Source organism: Urocitellus parryii, chromosome 3 (assembly GCF_045843805.1).
Source record: "Urocitellus parryii isolate mUroPar1 chromosome 3, mUroPar1.hap1, whole genome shotgun sequence".
NCBI lineage: Eukaryota > Metazoa > Chordata > Mammalia > Rodentia > Sciuridae > Urocitellus > Urocitellus parryii.
Window position 1 is genome coordinate 91,947,597 of NC_135533.1, and position 17,261 is coordinate 91,964,857.

At 33.5% G+C, this 17,261-nt stretch overlaps 1 protein-coding gene across 2 annotated transcripts in view; it reads right to left on the reverse strand.

Moving 5' to 3' along the window:
• Positions 1 to 13,246: 13,246 nt before the first annotated feature.
• The window catches only part of Dpy19l2 (dpy-19 like 2), a 70,653-nt gene continuing 66,638 nt past the window's right edge, over positions 13,247 to 17,261 (reverse strand). For both annotated transcript variants that reach the window (XM_026387620.2, XM_077796780.1), the window contains 2 exons: positions 16,783 to 16,908; positions 13,247 to 13,397 (listed from right to left, as the gene is read on the reverse strand). In XM_026387620.2, the coding sequence (XP_026243405.2) occupies positions 13,247 to 13,397; positions 16,783 to 16,908 (277 nt within the window). The remainder of the gene's footprint in view (positions 13,398 to 16,782; positions 16,909 to 17,261) is intronic.

Consider the following 17,261-nt stretch of genomic DNA (forward strand, 5'->3'; position numbering starts at 1 on the left):
GCTTGAAATTGATCTGTTTAAATTGTGTATATTATCCTTATTTAGTTTAGGCATATCACATGTCTCTAGAATCTAATTTGTCAATGTCTTTGATATTTTCTATTCTATTGAAGTAGAAATTTTCAAAATAATTTCTAATTATCTTCTGTATTTCTGTTGTGTACATTGTAATATTTCCTTTCTCATCACGGATGTTAGTAATTTGAGTTTTCTCTCTCTTTTTCTTCATTAGCATGGCTAATGGTTTATCAATTTTATTTATTTTTTCAAAGAACCAACTTTTTGTTTTGACAATTTTTTTGTTTCAATTTCATTTATTTTAGCTCTAATTTTAATTATTTCCAGTCTCCTACTGATTTGGGGGTTGATTTGTTCTTCTCTTTCAAGGGCTATGAAATGTAAAGTTAGGTCATTTATTTGCTGACTCTTTTTTTGAAGGAATGAACTCCATGTAATGAACTTTTCTCTTAGCACTGCCTTCATAGTGTCCCAGAGATTTTAGTATGTTGTTTCGGTGTTCTCATTTACTTCTAAGAATTTTTTATTCTCCTCCTTTATATCTTTTGCAACCTATTGTTCATTCAATAGCATATTATTTAGTCTCCAGGTACTGGAGTAGCTTTTATTTTTTGTCTTATCACTGATTTCTAATTTCATTCCATTGTGGTCTGATAGAATGCAGGGTAGTAGCTCTACTTTTCTGTATTTACTAAGATATGCTTTGTGGCAAAACATATGGTCTATTTTAGAGAAGAATCCATGTGCTGCTGAGAAGAAAGTGTATTTGCTCATTGATGGGTAATATACTCTATATATTTCAGTTAAGTCTAAGCTATTGATTGTATTATTGAGTTCTATAGTTTCTTTGTTTCAGTGGTGAAAGAGGTGTGTTAAAGTCACCCAAAATTATTGTGTTGTGATCTATTTGACTCTTTATCTTGAGAAGAGTTTGATTGATGAACATAGATGCTCCATTGTTTGGTGCATATGTATTTATAACTGTTATGTCTTGTTGATGTATTTTTCCATTAAGCAGTATGAAATGTCCATCTTTATCCCTTTTGATTAACTTTGGCTTGAAGTCTACTTTATTTGATATGAGGATGGAAACCTCTGCTTGCTTACATTGGCCATGTGAATGGCATATTTTATCCTGACCTTTAACCTTCAGTCTGTTGACATCTTTTCCTAGGAGATGAATTTCTTGAAGGCAGCATGTTGTTGGGTCTTTTTTTTTTTAATTCAATCTACCAGCTATGTTTTTTGATTGGTGAGTTTAAGCCATTAACATTTAGAGTTATTACTGAAATATGACTTGTATTACCAGTCATTTTTGTATTTAGCTTGACTTGGTTTCTCCTTTGGTTGACTTTTTTTTATTCTTTGCAGATTTTCATTGTTGTTTTTCATTTCCTCCTCATGGAATATTTTGCTAAGAATGTTCTGTAGTGCAGGCTTTCTTGATATAAATTCTTTTAGCTTTTGTTTATCATGGTAGATTTGTATTTCATTGTCAAATTTGGAATTTAATTTTGCTGAATATCAGATTCTTGGTTGGCATCCATTATCTTTTAGAGCTTGATATATGTTGTTCCAGGATCTCCTAGCCTTGAGAGTCTGGGCTGAAAAATCTGCTGAGATCCCAATTGGTCTTCCCTTATAGGTAATTTGATTTTTCTCTCTTGCTGCCTTTAAAATTCTATCCTTATTCTGTATGATAGACATTTTCATTATAATGTGCCTTGAAGTATATCTGTTGTAATTTTGTACATTTTGTATCCTATAGGCCTCTTGTATTTGATTTTCCAATTCATTCTTCATGCTTGAGAAATTTTCCGATACTATTTCATTGAAGAGATTGTGTATTCTTTTGGTTTAAATCTCTGAACTTTCCTCTATCCCAATAAATCTTAAATTTGGTCTTTTGATGGTATCCCATAATTCTTGGATATTCTGTTCATGGTTTCTTACCATCTTCACTGTGAGGTCAACTTATTTTCAAGATTGTATATTTTGTCTTCATTGTCTGAGGTTCTGTCTTCCAAGTGGTCTAGTCTGTTGGTGATGCTATCTATTGAGTTTTTTAAACTGGCTTATTGCTCCTTTCATTTCAAGGACTTCTGTTTGTTTTCTTTGTTTGTTTTTAGTATCTTTATCTCTTTCTTGAAGTAATCTCTTGCAATCTGTATTTTCTCTCTTATCTCTTTGTTGGTATGATCCATGATTTTTATCTGTGTCTGTTCACTTAGGTCAGTCTTTAATTCCCAAATCATTTTAGTTCTGTATATTCTGAACTCCTTCTTTGACATTTCACTTACTTCACTATCTATGGATTTTATTGTTGTAGTGTCTTGGTTTGTTTTAGGCACTTTCTTCTCTTGTTTTTTCATGATGTCTATGTGTCTTCCTCTCTTGCAGTGTAGATCTGAGGTATTATAGCTTCTGCCCTATTGTTTTATAGTGTACCTACTGGTTACCAATACCTCCCTTTTAAGGAAGAAATCAATAGTGTACCCAAATCACACTCAGTGTACCCAATGTGTAGCCATATATCAGTTAGCTTCTATTTTTACATTTACAGTTTTGTCACTATAAACAGAAATGATGAGTTCAGTTATCTTCAACCATATAATCAATAGGTTTGCATAATGGTTTACAGTTTCTGATGGTGGAAGGGGGAACAAGGGGTTTGGCTGAGATATTTATGAGTAGGATGTGAGAATATGGATGTATTAGATTATATGACTAGTGAGAGGATAATCATAGGAAGTTGGCTGTTAGTCGGAGAAACAAGAGATAGGCAACCCTATGCAAGAGCCCCTGTTACCTCAGCAACAGGATAACTGTTAGCACCCCTAGTAGAGAAACTTCTGTTGCAGCTAGGCCACAGGGACCTTGGTGATGTCTTACCAGGTCCTTATTTCTGCCTCTTGATAGAAGTGGCTATATCCCGGTTTCCTAGTGGTGGCAGCCTCAATTCTTTATGTTTCCTGATATTGGGCTGTGGAACTATGCTTTGGAATTAGGAACCCCAGTGCAGGGTGGCTCTGCCCGGGGCTCGGGGAGGACAGGCAGGCTTATGCCTAGCCTTTTGAGGAGTCTCCATACTGATTTCCATAGATGTTGCACAAATTTATAGTCCCACCAACAGTGTAACAGTATTCCTTTTTCTCTACATCCTCTCCAGAATTTATTATTTGTATCCCATTTTGACTGTGAGGTGAAATCTCAGTATAGCTTTGATTTGCATTTCCCTAATTGCTAATGATGTTGAACATTTTTTCATGTATTTGTTCACCATTTGCATTTCTTCTTTTCAGAAGTATCTAATTCATTTGACCATTTATTAATTGATTTATTTGGGGTTTGGGTATAAAGTTTTTTTGAGCTCTTATTATATTCTAGATATTAATCATCTGTCCAAAGAGTAGCTAGCCAACATTTCTTTCATCCTGTGAGTTCTATCTTCTCATTCCTAATTGTTTCCTTTGCTGTGTAGCTTTTTAATTTGACACCATCTCATTTATTAACTCTTGGCACTATTTCCTGAACTTTAGAGGTTCTATTGAGAAAGTTCTTGCCTGTACCTATATGTTGAAGTTTTGACTTCATGTTTTCTGCTAGGATTGCAGAGTTTCTGTCTAATCCCAAGCAAGGTCTTTGATCCATTGAAGTTGATTTTGTGTAGGATGAGAGATAAGGGTCCAGTTTCATTCTTCTACATATGAATAACCAGTTTTCTCAGCATCACTTATTAAAAAGGCTATCTTTTCTTCAATATATGTTTTTGGCACCTTTGTCAAAGATCAGATGACTGTAGATGTGTGGAATTGTCCTGTGTATTCTATTCTGTAGCATTGTACCTATCTGTCTGTTTTATGCTAGTGCCATGAAGTTTTGATTTTACAGCTACAGAGCTATAGTAATTTGAAGCTATAGTAATTTGAAGACAGGTATTGTGATGCCTTGAGCATTGCTTTTTTTTTTTTTGGCTTAAAATTGCTTTTGCTTTTCTGCATCTTTTTTTCTTCCAAATGAATTTTAGGACTATTTTTTTCTAGTTCAATGAAGAATGTAATTGGTATTTTGATGGGGATTGCATTGAATCTGTATTTTACTTTTGGTAATAGGGCCATTTTAACAATAATAATTCTGCCTATCTGGGAGCATAGGAGGTCTTTTCATCTTTTTTGTGTTTTCTTTAATTTCTTTCTTTAAAGTTGAATAGTTTTCATTGTAGAAGTCTTTCACCTCCTTGGTTAAAATTATTCCTAGGTATTTTGGAGACTATTGTGAATGAAATTGTATTCTTGATTTCTTTCTCAGCAGATTTATTGTTGGTATATAAGAAAGCTATTGATTTTGTATATTGATTTTGTAACCTTCTACTTTGCTAAATTTGTTTATTAGCTGTAGCAGTCTTTTGGTGTAACTTTTTGGCTATTCTAGGTATAGAATCACATCATCTGCAAACAGTGATAATTTGACATCTTCCTTTCCTATTTTATCCCTTTTATTTCCTTTTCTTGCCTAATTGCTCTGGCTAGAGTTTTTAGCACTTTATTAAATAGGAGTGGAGAGAGTAGAATTTTTTCTCGTCCCATATTTTAAAGGAAATTCTTTTATTTTTTTCCCCCATTTACTGTAAAGTTGAAGTTGGGTTCTTAATGTATAACTTTTATAATGTTGAGTTAGATTCTTTCTATGGCTAGTTTCTTTGTTGTTTTATCATAAATGGATGCTTAATTTTGTGGAGAGCTTCTCTGACTCTACTGAGATTACTAATTTTTTTTTCCTTAATTCTCTTTATGTGATGAATCACATTTATTGATTTGCATATACTAAACCATCCTTGTGTCTCTGGAATAAAACCAACTTGGTCATGGTGAAAATCTAATATGTTTTTGAACATGATTTGCTAATATTTTATTGTTTTTTAAATTGGTCTGTTGGTTTCTTTCCTTGCTGTGTCCTTATCTAGTTTTGGTGTGAATGTGATTCTGGCTTTATAGAATGAATTTGGAATAATTTGAGGGGTATTGGCATTAGTTCTTTTTTAAAGGTTGTAGAATTCAGCTCAGAATCTATCTAGTCCTTGGTGTTTCTTTCTTGGAAGGTCTTTTTTTAAAAAAAAAAAATTACTGCTTGTATCTCATTACAAGTTTTTGATCTGTTTAGGTTTTCTGTGTTCTCCTGATTCAATTTTTTAAAACTTTTTTTTACTTGTAGATGGACACAATACCTTTATTTATTTTTATGTGGTGCTGAGGGTGGAACCCAGTGCCTCACATGTGCAAGGCACATGCTCGACTACTGAGCCACAACCCCAGCCCCCTCTTGATTCAATTTTGCACCATTGTGTTTGTCTAGATATGTATTCATTTCTTCTAAGTTTTCCAACTTTGGGAGTATAAGTTTTCAAAATAGTTGCTAATGATCTGCTGTATTTCTGAGATGTCTATGAAGATTTCTCCATTTTCATCTCTAATTTTATTAATTTAGGTTAAACCAGTTTTTCTAGTGCACTAAATCGTTTTGTTAAATGTGGGGAATTGCAGGGCATGGTAGCACATGGCTATAATCCCAGTGGCTCAGCAGGTTGAGGCAGGAGGATCACAAGCTCAAAGTCAGCCTCATCAAATGTGATGCACAAGCAACTCGGTGAGACCCTGTCTCTAATAAAAAATATAAAATAGGGCTGGGGATGTGGTTATAGTGCCCTTGAGTTCAAACTCTGGTATCCAAAAAAAAGGAAATAAAGTAGAGCCATACCTCAGATTATGATTGTTTTAAGGGATAGGGCTGTAACTCAGTGACATAATTATTGCCCTCTATGGACAAGTCCCTGTTATCCCCAGTGCTGCAACAGAAAAACACAAACAAAAAACATCCAAAACATAAAAATGTACCACTTGGGGCTGGGAATATAGCTCAGTGGTAGAGCTCTTGCTTAGCATGTGTGAGGTCCTGGATTCTGGGTTCAATCCCTAGCATGGAGGTGGGGAATAAAATTAACTAATTAATTAAGGTTGTTTTACTTTCCACATTATTGTAAAAAGAGTCTAACACAGAATATGTTTATTTAAAGTAGATGGGCTTAGCTGGAATAATTTTGTGATAGTGTTCCACAGAAGTGAAGAGGGTGTTACGTGCCAAACTTTAGAAGTTTGAATGCTCAGCCTCTGCTGTTCCCAAGGGACTTTTCTCTATCCTAGGGCCTGGGCCTCTGAGACAGGGTGAGCTTCTCAGGCATGCCTGTCTCCCCTCCTGACAACTGCTATTGTGCTGTAGCCTCAAAAGGATTCTCTGAGGCTGGGCAAGGGGGTACTAGTAAGGCTTTAAAATGAATAATTAACTGTGTTGATGTCATCATCTCTGCATGGTCAGGAAAATTCATGGAAAATTAGGACAGGTGAAGGGGTAGAACTAGGAAGGGTGACAGCTGGTAAAGGTAGAGGAGGTAGGGGGAAAGGATTGAGCCAGGAAAGTCTTCAGGCTAAGAAGTCCACAGATACCTTTGAAAGGAGGAAGCTATGGAGGATGGCTGACCATTTCCCAGCTTACCTAGTGAGAAGCTCCAGAATAAAGGCTTGGAAGAGTCCAGAGTCGGGCAGAAATGGCCATGTACAAACACCCTGCCTTACTGGGTCACTGACTGGGGGCTGCCTGGGAAGAGCATGACCTGGGCTTGACTACTATGCCAGATGCTGGTGTGCTACCATTGGAGGTTGTCAGCTAACCGTACTCCCAGCAGCTGGACACCAGGTGTCTTCTCAGAGGAAGGTTCAAGCCGGTGGTGCACTTTTGTGGCTGCAGCAACATCCAAGTTAACGAAATAACTCTTGTATTTAAAACCCTTTTTGTATTCCCAAGGGCTCTCTGATGAAGCTCTGTCTACAGATTCTTTCTCTTCCAACAGCTGAGGTGCTATTTTTTCATGAGAGTTTATCCCGAGTTCCTTGGGTGTGGTTCAGTCCAATGCAGTACATGAAGGGGCTTTGCAACTTCATCTACATAATCTCAAGGTCAGTATATGCCACTCATATTTATAAAATGTAATATTCACATCTTAAATAATTATAAAATGAACACTTCTGTATTACTTAGCACCTGAGAAAGAAATGGGACAGTAATATTGAAGCACTCAGTACCAGTCCAGGATCACATTCTCTCCTATAATTGAACAGTTTTCTATCAATTATGCCTGTACTTTCATAGTTTTGTCACTCTATATCTTCTAATTATAGTTTTGATTACTTTTTACGCTAGATATAAAATGTGTGTATACACACATACACTCACATACACACTTTGATGAGTTCATTTTTTCTCTTTAACATTATACTTGAGCTTTATTTCGGTTGGTGCTTGTGGGCATAGATCACTTTCACTCTGTGAAAATATTCCATTGTATGGAAATATTTCATTTTATCCATTCTATTGGAAGCTTTTCTTTTCAGGTACAAATAATGGTTTCATGAATGTGGTTGTAACTGTTTTCCCTGGTATATTTGCACAAACATTTCTTTAGGGTGGAATTTTTAGTTACAGAACCACATTTCTTAAAAAATTTTTTAGGTAATACATTTTCCAAGGTGGTGGTACTAATTCACATTCCTACTATAATTTCATGAGACTCCTTGTTGCTCTGTTCTCACCAGTTAGCCGACTTGTAAATTTTGCCATGTAGTTTTGGTTTGCAATTCCCTATTGCTTTATAAAGGCTTTAAAGATCTGCTCAGGTGCTGTGGCATACATCTGTAATCCCAGCAGCTCAGGAGGCTGAGGCAGGAGGATCACAAGTTCAAAACCAGCCTCAGAAACTTAGCAAGGCTCTAAGCAACTTAGTGAGATCCTGTCTCTAAATAAAATATAAAAAGGGCTTGGGATATGGTTTATTGGTTATAATGCCCCCTGAGTTCAATCTCCAATCAAAAAACAAAGTTTAAAGTTCTACCTTCTCATTTAAGTCCTTAACACATCTTACTTTGAGTTCTGTACATCAAGCTATATATCAAACTACTCTTTTGAACATTTTTTATTCTCATGGTTAAAAATTTTCAAAGGGCATTATTTTTCTTATCTATCCTTCATCATCTGTTTTAAGGAGACTCAATGGATTTATCAAAGAATATAACATACCACTGCAGAGAAGTGTCTATCTAAAGAATGAGGTGTGAATTTTTATTTGAAAATGAAAATAATAATAAATATCACTTAGGGTCTCAAAAATTAGCAAGAAATGTATTTTTTAAAAGGCTGACCAATGCTAGCATGAGTGTTGTGAAATGAGCACTGTCACACATTAACTTTTAGTGGGGAATATAATCCTTCTGCAGATGTAATTTAGGGCAAACTGCCTTGAAGGCTTTAAGTGTATCCACATTCTTTTATTGAAATTTAATTTTATGAAATCTATCCTATGGAAACAATTTTGAAGTCAGAAAAATCTGAATGCATCACAGCATGAATTACAGTGCTTTATACATGGAGTCATGTGCCACATGACTGTCAGTCAACAGTGGACTACATACATGATGGTGGTCCCATGAGATTATAAAGGAACTGAAGAATTCCTATCTAGTGACACTGTAGCTATTACGATGTAGCACATTACTCATATGTTTTTGGTGAAACTGGTGTAAAGAAATCATTACTCAGCAATAAAAAAGAATAAAATCATGGCATTTGCAGGGAAATGGATGGAGAAAATAATGCTCTGTGAAGTAAGCCAATCCCCAAAAGCCAAATGCCAAATGTTTTCTTTGATATAGACAGGCTCCCTATCTCCCTATGATAGGGAGATAGGGCAGAGGGGTGGGAGGGGAAGGAAGGGGGCATGGGGCTATTAATGACGGTGGAATGTGATGATCAGTATTATCCAAAGTACAGGTATGAAGACACAAATTGGTGTGAATATACTATGTATACAACCAGAGATATAAAAAATTATGCTCTGTATGTGTAATAAGAATTGTAATGCATTCTGCTGTCATATATATATATATATATATAAATTGAATACACTGCCACTCATATGAAAGTATATCACAATATGTATAGTGATTTGAGCAAGGACCTCTGTTGCTGTTGCTGCAACTAAGGATGACACCAAGAAGACACTGCTGCAGTTCTAGAAGGATTACACACCTATGACAACATCAAGAGTCAGCCTGAGCTACAGGTGATGTCACCAAATAGAACATGACATCTGCATCTGGAAGAATATACTTAAGTATATTCATCACTTCAAATAATTTGCTACGGAGGAAGAGGCTGCAAAACTCAACAAGGCTTGAGGTTGAGATGAGAAACACCTGTACCCTGCCTGTGGCGGAGGGTGCAACTGAGGAGCTCCTGGGGGTGGTTCCTGAGGAACTAATGAGGAGTTGTTGAACTGTTACAGGGACCCATCGCTAAAGAAGAGGCAAGAGAAAAGGAAACTGCTAGGGAAGATAAAAAACTGGAAGTTCATAGTGAAGGGCATAGCAAAAGCTTTTGCAGACCTCAAAAATCTCCTTAAAAAGTGTGAAAACATGGACTTCAAGCCTGAAAGGGTTTTCGTTAATAGGAATGTTCCCTGGTGCACTATCTACTTACAAGCAAGTCTATGATGGAAAAAGAAGCCAGACAAGCCCCCATGGACATGTTTCTGAAGAGTACCACCTCCTCAAGGGCCTGAGAACAAGGTGTTGAGGCCATAGGCGATGACAGCTGCATATGTGTTGCTGTCCCTAAAGACCTGCAGTGGGACAAGATGTGGAGATGGAAGACAGTGATGTTGATGACACTGACCCTATGCAGGCTTGGGCTAACTGTATTTTAGTTTTTAACAAAAAAAGTTTCAAAGGCCCCCCAAAAAAATAAATAGGAAAAAATCCTTATAGAATTAGGATATAAATGTTTTTGTGCAACTGTGTTTATTTTCATGTAATGTTCTTACAGAAGAGCCAGAAACTTTAAAATAATAAAAAAGTTTACACAGAAAAAATGTTAGTTTATTATTGAAGAAATAAAATGTTTCTTATAAATGTAGCATACCCAAAGGGTAATATTATGAAGTCTATATGTGCATCCAGGAATGTCCTTGGCCTTCACATTCACTCACCAACTCACCCAGAGCAATCCTAAAATCTCTATTCATGGTGAGTGTCTTATACAGCTGCATCATGTTCGATCCTTCATACTTTATCACAGCTTTTCTATGTTTACATATATGGATACTTACCATTGTTCTCTAATTGCCTATACCATTCACGACTATAACATACTGCACAGGTTTGTAGCCTGGAGCAACAAGCTCTACCATATACCTAGGTGTTAGGAGGCTAGACCACCTAGGTTTGTGTCAGTATACTCTATGATGTTTGCACAACAATGACGTTGCCCAGTGACTCATCCCTCAGTACATATATCTATAGTTAAGGGATATATGACTGTACAATAATAGCAAAAATGGAAGTATCTCAGAAGTTGTTAAGTTATGCACACACACAGTATCATGCTGCATGATGTTTCAGTGATGAACCACATACACAGCAGTATTCCCATAGATTATATGATATAAATTATAGATATGCTGCAGCTGTCTTAGTCTGTGTACATCTGTGATATTCAGACATGACAACTTGCCTAACAACACATTTTTCAGAATGTATCACTATCACTAAGCAATAAATGATATACAAAACAGGATATTATATAGTCATTAAGTTGTTTACAACAATGTAGCACTTACATGTTTATATGTGAAAAAGAAAAGCATAGAATAAGTTTTAAACTATTCTATAGAAGAAAATGAGCAAAAAAATGTATAGTTAAAAAAAAAAAAAACAAGAATGATCCCAAGGGCATAGGAGGCTGAGACAGAAGGATCTCAAGTTCAACAACACCAAGGCACTAAGCAACTCAGTGAGACCCTGTCTCTAAATAAAATACAAAATAAGGCTGGGGATGTGGCTCAGAGATTGAGTGTTCCTTGAGTTCAATACCTGCCCCCGCAAAAATAATGAACAACATTTATGAGATTTTAATACAACTTACTGAATATTTTCCCTTTCTTTCAAATTTCCAATCTTTTCAAAAATTAATTTTCAGTGAGTATGTTACTTATACAATAGAAGCATAGAAAATATAAACATATAATTTCATTTTGATTAAAATTAATATTTTGGATGTGGTATCTATCGGCTATAAAAGGGTAGAACACACATATTATCTGTTTAAGCCATGCATCAATTCCTGAGAGCTCGATGATGGAGGGGATTGCTGCAGCCTATGTACAGTTCATTCCTAGTCGTGGTTTCAGATCAATGTGCAAAAAAAGTTATTATAGGATACTAGTTTCGCTGAACTGGAGAATTAAGCAACATGACTGAGCTTGGTTACAGTGCACGGCACACATAGCACTTAATAAATATGTTTAAATGGATGGATATACCTAATATATCCTAATATAGAAGAGCAAGAATTCAAACTTAGGTCCATCTTGTAACAAAGGTCAAACTATCTCCAGTGCCTTCCCTTCTAGCTGCAGCTATGCAGAATTGTCTAAAATAGTTAATAAAGGCCATTGCCAATGTAAACTTGGCTAATAAATCCAGCAATCTCCAATTTCTTCCTTATATTAGAACTCTTTCAATTTCAAAATGTATGCTTGATTAAGGATCAGAAGATAGAAAACACAAAGAATCTTCAAGTGTTTTTTAATTATTTAACATACAGAGGACAGAAAAATAAAAATCCACATGAAATCATTATATGTATATAGAACATTTTATAGTTAATAAACTCATCCATTTTTGCCATATTCTGCCAATTTTTTAAAAAAATATGACCTACGAAAACATCATCAAAAATGTGTTTCTTAAATTTTATGAATATTAGTTGTTATGTCACTTTTCCTTCTTTGCTCCACACTTACAAAAGGAATTATTTGAAAATTCTAAAATAAATAAAATGTGCATACTTTCTTAGCTGTTTTATATTCTATACTGAATATTTTAAACTACAAAGATTGAAAAACAATTTTAATGGTTTTTTCTATGTGTGATTGCTTGCCTTCTATAAGTGAACTAATCTATGGAATTAAATCATTTTGTTATCACAAGAACATAAGGGAAGTATAAATATAAAAACTTCAAGATGATTAACTTGAATGCACATTAAAATACTGCAGAGCTGGCATATTTAATATTTATCAAGCAGAGAAAAACAATGTTACTCTGCAATTGGCGACTGTATCTTCAAGATAATTACCACTTTTCAAAGCATTATTGTTGAATAGGTTTTATAGGGGGAAAGGAATTATAAAACATGACCTTCCTCATCCAAAAACAAAAGTAAATGAGACTTAAAAGTATGAATTATGAAAGATGGTGGCTGGAAATACTATGTCTAACAAGGCCATCAATCCATCAAGGTAAAAAGAAAGGCCTTTGCTTGATTCAAGATCTAGCATCTGAAAATCTCATTCGATAAATTTAACTGGATTTTCTTTTCTGATTATGTTTAACCACCAAATTTGATTGTGTGCCACAGCAATTTTCATTTTACCTGAGATTAAAAGAAAAACCACTGGATTCTAAAGACAGATTAATACGTATATATCTCAGTATGAAAACTGATCAGTGGAAAACATTAATCTGTTTGGGTAAATAAAATAAGTTTCTAGAAATTCAAAACATTACAAACCAAGCTGTTTTTTTAAAGCATTTGAACACTATTAAAGATCTTTTCTGAAGTCTAGTAAAAGAAAAAATACCACTTGAATGGACACAGAGTTTCCTCACAGACTGTACAGTGTTTGTGAGCAGTATCAGGGTCTCAGGAAGTGTCATTTCAGAGCTGCATTATTCTAAGTGGTTGAAGGAGTCTGAGCTGATACACCTGGTACTAGAAAAAACCTGAAATGATTCACCTAGTTGGATAAGAAAGGACTTCCAAATCCTTGATTTATTAAATTCCATTGCTCTTTTTTGCATACATTTTTCCTTAAAACTCTAAGATGAACATTTTTTTGCAATATAAATGATTTAATCATTTATACAACAAGCTTAATAAAGCTGACATTCAATGGAAAACAATGAAGTGATCTACCTTTAGTAATCAGAAAGACTTTAAATCATTTTTATTATCTTGTGTTTAAGTGTCTCTTTTAACACTTGTGATTTTATTAAATCACCAGGTAAAAAATAAGGCAAACCGTGTTTGTTTTCAACACACCTCTTGCACCACAGTGTAATTCTCAGTTAACCTTTAATACTCTGTACATACTATTCATAAATACTGTGGTGAAGTAAGGCCTTGCATCCTTGAGCAGGATGCTACATAGGGGAGGGTTAGCAGCATTGGAAGGGTCTTCAACATCCCAGATTTCAAGCATGCTGCAACCAGGCCTGAAAAAGACACAAATATATCTATATTAAAAATATATTCATGCATAGAGAAAATACATAAATTATAAAGTATTTCCTAAATTTCCAAACACTAACTTATTTAACAAATTAAAGATCTTAAGTGTCATTTCAAAGAACACAAGCTCATTATAATAAAAATGAAATTAAGTATGTTGCATTTTCATGTCCCAGTTAATGAAATAAAGGTTCAGTATACATTCAAAAATACATATTTATAAATTCACTTTGAAAATGAAACAAAAATATTTTCCAAGCACTATCACCATCCAAATATCAGGCCTATATGTAGTGAAATGAGATGAATTAAAGGAAAGCTAATCAAATTTCTGATTAATCCCAATTTGTTTGGCATAAATTTCCTTGATTAGCATGAAAACATACAGTCAAAGGCAGGGAAAGGAGGTTCTTATGTCAAGTTTGTTTTCTTCAATGCTTTCCTATTTTAGGGGGTTCTGAGTAGACTAAGAAAATATTTCTCACTAGAGTGGACTAAATAAGATAATCTTTCTCACCCTGCAAAGGAATCAAATTGATTGTTTCTAATTTTTGATACTTATATTGAGGTATAATTTATATTGAGGTATAATTTATGTAAAATAAAATTTACTCATATCCTATCCTATATGGTAAAAGTTTAAGTATGGTCAAATGTTTCATAGAATGTATCAACATCAACACAGTTATAGAAAAGTGTCCATCAGTTTTCCCCTATTGTCTGCAATCAATCCCCTTCCCCAAGCAAGGTCCCAGGCCTGCCCTGACCTCTTTTCTGCACTACAGAATTCAGAATCCTATCCAAATATATTAGGTAGGTAGGCTTCCCATTTCTGGTTTCTTTACCTTAGAATGTTTTTGTATTCATACCTTAGATGTTGTACCTCCTACAGCTAATATTGTAGATCAGTGATTTCTTAATTTTCATTACATGGAGTTACAACAATTTACCCATTTGCAAGCTAATAAACATTTGAGATACTTTGAAGTTTTATAATAATAAACAATGTTTTCCAATGACTTATGGAGGAGGCTTTGTATTGACATGTGTTATTACTTTAGGGCAACACCTAGTAGTAGGATGTTGTTTGATTAAATGTACATTTAACCTTTTAAGCAACTTCAAAATTGTTTTCCAAGGTCAATACATGATTTTCTATTTCCATCAATAATCTGTAAGACTTAAGTTGTACTACAAATTGTACAAATTCTCACAAACACCTGGTATTATCCATCTTTGTAAATTTTGTCATTCTAGTGTTATTATGGGTCATTCAGGATATCTTCTTTGGTAAAGTGTTTGTTTAAATATTTTGACAAATTTTGTGTTGTTTCTTATTAGTGATGTATGAGAGTTCTTTATATATTCCTGATAAAAGTCCTTGTAAGATATTTTAGTAGATGTATTAAGGCATACTTGATCAACCATTATTCAACATATTCCACATATTTAGAGTGTATAATCTAATAAATTTTAACATATGTATATACTTGTGAAACTATGGCCATAATATAAACCATAAAAATAAGACAAAATTTAAGATAGTAATAAATAAAAATTACATTACAATCTAACAATTTCTGATTAAAAATGGGATGTTTATATTTTATAAGAAAAACTTTGATTTATAAAACTCCTTATTAGAGCAGCTACATATGCTTATTTTTAAAATATCAGTTAATCTTTCCTAAAACATCCAATTACCCATGTGAACAAAGAGAAAAATCAACATGTGCTCCAACTGGTAAGGTCTTTTTCTCTGAGCATGAAATTTGTAATTACTCATATATTTTTGTATCTGCTAAAAACTTATAACTAAATAAGATTCAAGTAAAATTAGAAAATAAAATTAATGAAAATGGATTATGTTAAAAGTGATTATTAACAATAGGATTTGGTTTTGCATATATATCCTCAAAACTTGCTTTTCAAAACATTTGTTTATAGTTAAATGAATTATTAGTTCAATTTAATGACCCATTGTTAGTAAAACTATAAAAGAAGACTAAAAGGTGGAAAAATCTTTCTTAATATTTGATATATTATTTTATCTTTGGAACATTTTATGTACATGTAATTAAATATACTCACCTCTCCCACAAGCTTACTCATCCCCTTTTGCACCTCTACTCTCTTGTCCCAATCAACATCCCTTCCTAGACAACCATATACCAGCTTTCTCTCACTATAGATTTGTGTACATTTTCTGGAATTATTGCTTGCTTGCTTTTTTATGTCTGGTTTCTTTACTTAATTGTTTTGAGATTTACCCATATTGTTCTTTGTATCAGTAGTTCATTCTAGTTTTTACTGATGAGTAATACTGTATGGTCGAAAATTTCAATACTGTGTTTACTCATCCACCCGTTAATAGATATTTGGACTGCTCTTAGTTTTGGGCTATTATAAAAAAAAACTGCTATAAACATTTGTACAGAATTATTGATGTGGATGTATGCTTTCTTCTATGCAAATACACACAGCAGGTGTATGTTTGAGTTGTTATGAACTGCCTGTCTTGCAAAATGGTTATGCCACATTACATTCACACAACCCACGTATGAGAGTTGTAGGTACTCCAGTGTCAGCAAAGTTGGCATGATGAGTTTTTTTTTAATCTTAGCCATTAAAGGAGTCACCAAACTCTGGAGTCTGCTTTGTTCTTCTGATAGCCTGTTTGTCATTGTCATTCTAGGAGGCAATTAACTTGCCTACATCTACTGTAATATATAGCAGCTAATATCTCTGTTCAGGAGTCTAAAGAAAGGCCTCAAGAATCCCTTAAACACCTTAAGTTTTTTGATTATTTTTTTAAGTTCAAAAATTTTAAATTTTAATTAGTAACATTTTTCTTATTATGTCATTTTGAGTTATGAGAAACTTTTCTCTTAAGTCTTATAAATCCATTGTTGTTCAGCTATAGTACCAAAATGTTAATACTGTTGTTGTAAATTCAAATCTACATTTCTTACATCTAATACAAATTGTCATAAAAATATGAAGAAGTATGAAAAAAGCTAAGTTTAAGATAGATGTGTTTAACCTGATTTTAAACATATGATGTATACATGTACTAAAACATAACCCCAATAATATGTAAAATTTTTATATTTTCATGTATCAATGAAAAAATAAATGTTATAAAAGATGCTAAATGAAAATCAAGATGCTAAAATGTTATAATAATTTTTTGAAATTAGATTATCATAATTTCACTTTGCTAACTGAAATGATTTTAAGTAAAATGCCAAGGTAATAGTATAATGGAATTTATTTTAAATAAAGTCTTAAAAAATTAGGACTATTGTAATAAAATAAAACATTTGTTGCTCAAAATATACCATATCATAGTATAGTGTTAATACTTACTTAGTTCTCACAACACACCATGCCTCTTCTAAAACATAATAATTCACATGTAACTCCAACAATTTATCTCTCACTTCCTTTGCAGATTTTCGACTATATGCTGAATAAACTATTTTTGTTCGGGCCCTTTAATTTTAAACAACAATTATAAACAGATTTTAAAATAAAGTATAATGGACTAAAGAAAATTTAATAGCAAATTGAAATTTCAATCCTCACAGGATGGGGTATTGGTATGTATGTAACAGAAATTATTTTTGAAATAGCTATTTCCACATTTCTACTTATATTTTGAATGCTCTAAAACAACCAGTTTGAATTTTGAATAATACTGCTTGTTTGTATGCAATCTAGTCTGGAGTTATACTGAATAGCAGGATAATTTCTCAGAATATAAAATTTACTTTACATAATACACAAATTAATTTGCTCACAGAATATTTTCAGACAGAATCTGAAAACAGATTTCATAAATAATA